The 5,643-nt window shown below is 32.9% G+C and overlaps 1 protein-coding gene across 1 annotated transcript; it reads left to right on the forward strand.

Moving 5' to 3' along the window:
- The first annotated feature begins 248 nt into the window (after positions 1–248).
- LOC136211012 (phosphatidylinositol 4-kinase gamma 2) lies at positions 249–3,011 on the forward strand. The gene is made up of 2 exons (XM_066002507.1): positions 249–2,288; positions 2,390–3,011. Exons 1-2 carry the CDS (start codon positions 915–917, stop codon positions 2,765–2,767), a joined length of 1,752 nt encoding a protein of 583 aa, XP_065858579.1. The 5' UTR covers positions 249–914; the 3' UTR covers positions 2,768–3,011.
- The last annotated feature ends 2,632 nt before the right edge of the window (positions 3,012–5,643 follow it).

Genomic DNA, 5,643 nt, shown 5'->3' on the forward strand with positions numbered 1-5,643 from the left:
CAATAACTATAAAAAAAAATCAAAAAAATTAAAAAATTAAAATTTTTAGTGAAGTACTAAGAAATATTTGGAGAAGGGTCACTTTCGTCTCTCTCCTTTTAAATAAGTACCAAACAAACGGTACTTAACAGAAAATTGAATAGAAAAATACACAAAGACCTTAACGGCGTCGTACGATCAGCGAAAAATTCTCCGTTTAAAGACGTTGGGTCAAAGTTCAAACCACCTATAAAAGCCAACGGCTAGAATTCAGCCTTCCCTTCTTCTCTCTCTCTCGCTTACCTGTAAAACAATCTCCGGCGAAGAATCAACGGTATCCATAGAGAAAAACCCGGCGAGATAATTGCTTTCCATCAAAATCGGTGACCAAATCTAGCTGATCCGCCGAAATATCGGCTCCGGTAATCGATTGTGAATTTGAATTTCATTTTCTTTTTAAGTTCCAATTCGTTCCCCATTTACCTTCGATTCTTCCTTTCCGGTGAGAATCCAGTCTCTCCTCCTGCTTTATTGGTGGACCTTCATTCTTTAATTTTTTTTTTCTTTTAGTTTCTTTTGATTGTAGACCCAAATATTTAAAGTGCTCTCTGTAAATGTATTTGTCTGATAAACCCAGAAGCTGAAAAGAACCCTAAATTTCTTTTCGCGAATCAGCTTCTGGGTTTATTTTGTCTTTCTCAATTTGAAGAGAATTACAATCTATTCCAATTAGGGGTCCTTGTTCATCTTTTGAAACCGAAAGGAGTTCGAGTTTTGCTCCGATTTTCGAGTTTAAGAATCCCATTTTCTTCAATTTTTTTTTTTTGTTGTTTTTAGATTCGAATTTTGAGGCTAAGAGAGGGTTAAGGAATTATATTTCCTTCTAGCTTGATTTTGGAGTCAAATTTGTTGATAGATAGAGAGAGGGGGAGAGAATGTCCGCTGTTAAGGTTGCTTTTAGTTCGATTCACAGAGAATCGCCATTTTTTCATAGTTATTGCAACAATAGCAGCAATCAGGGACCTGCAATTGAAGATTCATCGATCTTAATTTATCTAAGTGTTGCGGGTTCCTTAATTCCGATGAGGGTTTTGGAGATGGATTCTATAGCATCAGTGAAGCTAAGAATCCAGACCTGCAAAGGGTTTGTAGTGAAAAACCAGAAGCTAGTTTTTGGGGGGAGAGAATTGGCTCGAAATGATACCCGGGTTAAGGATTATGGTGTTACTAATGGCAAAGTTCTGCATTTGGTTCTGAAGCTATCTGATCTCTTGTTAATCACTGTTAGGACCACGTCCGGGCGCGAATTCGTGTTCCATGTGGATAGATTTAGAAATGTTGGGTATTTGAAGAAACGAATTTATAAAGAAGGGCATGGTTTTGTTGATGTTGAGGAGCAAGAGATTTTCTATAATGGCAAAAAGCTAGATGATCAGAAGCTTATTGGTGATATTTGTGGCGGTCATGATGCGTCTATTCATTTGTTGGTTCAAAAATCAGCTCGGGTTCGGGCTACGCCTTTTGAGAAGGATCTTGAGATTTCTATCTTTGCAGCAGGTTCCAATGAGAGAAGAGAAAGTGTAGTACGAGGACCAGCTCAATCCGAAGATATTCAAGTTCTAGCGGGGGATGATCAACCGACTCAGTTGCAGCCTGTTATTGTTAATCCTAAGGTTAAATTGAGTCCGGCTATTTTGAATATGGTTCAGCGAACATTGGACGGGCTGGAGGGAGGAAAGCCACCTATCCGTTCCTCTGATGGGACAGGAGGAACTTATTTGATGCGAGATCCGTTGGGTCAGGAATTCGTTTCGGTTTTCAAGCCTATTGATGAGGAACCAATGGCTGTACATAACCCTCAGGGTCTACCAGTCTCGACAAATGGCGAGGGGTTGAAGAAGGGGACGAGAGTAGGAGGAGGAGCAGTCAGGGAAGTAGCAGCTTATTTATTGGATCATCCAACGAGCGGGAAGCGAAAGGGATTGACTGGTGAGGTTATGGGTTTTGCCGGTGTACCCCCTACCATACTTGTTCAATGCTTGAATGAAGCTTTTAACTATCCGGAAGGATACGAACACACATTGAAAAATGCCAAGGTTGGATCTTTGCAGATGTTTATTAAGAACGATGGGAGTTGCGACGAGATGGGTCCTGGGTCTTTCCCGGTAGGGGAGGTGCACAAGATCAGTGTGCTAGATATGAGATTGGCCAATGCAGATAGACATGGTGGGAATATATTGCTCGGTAAAGGAGATGACGGCCGGACTGTGCTTATTCCAATCGATCATGGGTATTGCTTACCAGAAAAAGTTAGTACCTTTATCTCATTCAAGTATTCAAATTTATTCCTGATCTTGTCGTTCTAGTTTTCGGTACGAGCATCATTGCTAATACGCTATATTTTCTGCAGTTTGAAGATTGCACATTCGAGTGGCTCTACTGGCCACAGGCCCGCGAGCCTTACTCCGCTGAGGTCATTGACTATGTAAATTCACTCGACGCAGAGCAAGACATCGCTCTTCTGAAGCATCACGGATGGGACATCCCTATCGAGTCTGCTCGAACACTTCGTATCTCCACAATGCTTCTAAAGAAAGGGGTAAAGAAAGGGCTGACTCCATTCGCTATCGGAAGCATAATGTGCAGAGAAACACTAACAAAGGAATCCATCATCGAGGAGATCGTTAATGAAGCCATAGATTCACTACTTCCCGGCATGAGTGAAGCAACATTTCTCGAAACTGTCTCTGAGATCATGGATTCCCGCCTCGACAAGTTAGCAAAGTAACACGTTTCGGGTTCCGGATTCCGGATTCCTTGGCTCAAAAGGAGCTCCATAAATAATTTTCATATGATAAATAATCATAGCTAATTGTATGTAAAGTGAATTTTGAGTCCATTTTTAGATGGACTGTGTAATTTACGAGTACGTATGTGTATGTATGTATGTATGTATGACTACTCGGTGTATGTATGTATGTATGTATGACTACTCGGACGGCTTATTTACTTATAGCCGGAGAGATCATCAATTTTCTTTCAGCTGTCTCTAAGTTAAGTTGGCTTCTGTCAATCCTAAATTTGGGGTTTTTGAACTGATATTGAGATGATCAGAAGCAGCTTGTAAACACAGAATAATTTGTCTGTAATACTAGATTGTATGTACTTTAAATATTTGGGTTTTTTATGCAAATATAGTACTTTAAATTTGGGGTTTTTATGTAAATATACATACTTTGAAGGGGCCTAATAGGCATAGGGAGAGGAGGAGAACTATTAGGTGACATTTCAGAGAATATTAGGTGACATTTCAGAGAATATTAGGTCTTCTATTGCCACTTAAAAACTAGCTTAAATAATTACTAGGTCCTTATATTTTTACTTAACATACTAATAAGTTCATCATATTATTATAAGGTCCTTAAGTTTAATCTTAATCAATTCTTTATTCGTTCCATTTGTTTTTGTAAATGAAAATCCAAAATTACCCATAGTTATATAGATAAAATTTTATCTTTTAGTTTCAAATTTAATCTAATTAATTTTAATGAAGTTTTTGAAGTACATATACACCGAGATTAATATACTTAAAAAATGTATTATTAATTTTCTGAAATTGTAATTTTTTATTTTTTTAATATTATATCTTTAAACTAACATTTATAAATTTTTTATAATTTTTAAAAAATCATATATTTGTTTTTCTTCATTTGTAAAATTTATTAGAATTGTAAAACTTTTTACAATGATAGTCTTACTCCTATTTTAATAATTTTTGAAATATTTTTCATTCATTCTTTAGTCAATAAATTTTACGTTATTAAATTAAAGTTACATAATTATATAAAAATTAATAAATCAATTACTTTATATTGGAGTTTATATTAGAGAGAATGTGATTATGTAGGAAAAAAGAGAAAACAAATATAAAATAGAAAAAATGGATTTTTATTAGTAAAACATAAGTAAAGGGTAATTTTGCTTTTTTAAAATTTATTTAGTATAGTTTGACCATTGACCCAAGTATAAGGATTAAGGAGTTAACAAAAGCAAAAACTGGGGGACTATATAATTATTTGTAAAAATATAGGGACTAAATAGTGTATTAGGTAAAAATACAGGGACCTTATAATTATTTATCCTAAAAACTATATTCCCTTATGTTTCTTTTATGAAATAAAATAATCTTATATATATATATATTTTAAAAAACAAGGTTAATTTCAAATAAAAGGGGTTTTATATTTTTTTTTTTGGAGATTGGTTCTTATGGTTGACAAAATTTCCATTCAAATTTGATTGATAACGATTTCCAAATGAATTTTTTTAAGAATTAAATGATATTTTAAAAAACCTTAATTCTTCAACTTTTTAGGTTTGAAGTCATTTGTATTTTAATATGAGAAAGAAAGTTATGTTTAGAGAAAAAACTCAAAAAATTATGATTTTGAAAAATAAAAAATGTGTATACATATTAAATAATACTAAATAATTTTAATTCTTGAAAATTTTAATTTTGAGATCGTTATCGGATAAATTTGGAAAAATAAAATTTTTACCAATAAGAGAGATCTGAAAAAAAAATGTGAAATCACGTGGTTTTATTTGAAATTAACAAAAAAAAAAAATATTATATACTTGGGAGTTTTTGATATTATATATTGCATTATTTTTGGGTAAGTTAAGTTACATCCATGGCAGTTGAACTTTATTTATTTTTACGGTATGATTATTAAACTTCAAAACATGACATAATAGTCACTGAATTTCTATAAATGCCTTAAAATGATCGTTGACGATCTTGAAATAAAAAATTTCAAGAATTAATGATTATAAGCAATTTCAATTCTTCAATTTTTTTTTACTTTGAGGTCATTTAGATGTTGTTTGGTTAGGGGAGAAAAAAATAAATTTTTAGAGAAAGAAAGCTTCGGAAATGGTGATTTTGGAAAATAAAAAACGTGGCTCATGGTATCTGTCGTTCTAAACAACTTTAATTTTTGAACAATTCTATTTTGAGGTCGTAAACAGTTATTTTGAGGCGTTAAGTTAAAGTTTAGTTGCTGTAATATTAGAAAGTATAAAATTGCGTGATTTTTATGTTATGTTGTGAAGTGTAGTAACAATATCGTAAAAATGAGCAAAATTCAATGGTCATGAATGTAATTTATCCCTTTTTTTTATGTTTGATGCAGACTTTGGGAAGAAAATCTTTTGTCCCCAAATACCTATCTCTTCACCGTCTCATACACAAAAATGTCCATTTTTATATGGATCCTCTTGACCTCCATAATATATTATTTTAAATAAATGAGTGACTAATATCTATTATCTATCAGTAAAATTAATATTAACAATAAACAATAACAACAGAATCAAATGGACCACAAATGGGATAAAAGAGAAATTAAGGTTGATCATCGATTATGAAGGGCTCGTTTAATTCATATGTTCAAGTTTGCTGTTTGTTGTTATTAGCTGTTTGTTATTGCTGATAAGTAGTAGATGTTAGTTGATTTTTCTGCTAAAAGCAGTTGTTTTTGAATTTTTACCAAACACTTTTTTTTTATCTCGTGTTTAGAATTAAAGGTAAAAACAATTCTGAAAAATAAAAACAAACGTGTACATAATTTGATTTAATGTTCTCAAAATTTTTCATCCTTC

The sequence above is a fragment of the Euphorbia lathyris genome, chromosome 1, assembly GCF_963576675.1.
Source record: "Euphorbia lathyris chromosome 1, ddEupLath1.1, whole genome shotgun sequence".
NCBI classification, from domain to species: domain Eukaryota; kingdom Viridiplantae; phylum Streptophyta; class Magnoliopsida; order Malpighiales; family Euphorbiaceae; genus Euphorbia; species Euphorbia lathyris.

Bases quoted from the DNA above. Each gene is read 5' to 3' on its own strand.
- LOC136211012 (XM_066002507.1), top strand. From the start codon at position 915: ATGTCCGCTGTTAAGGTTGCTTTTAGTTCGATTCACAGAGAATCGCCA. The intron at 2,289-2,389 runs GTTAGTACCTTT...TATTTTCTGCAG, and splicing joins GGTATTGCTTACCAGAAAAA to TTTGAAGATTGCACATTCGA.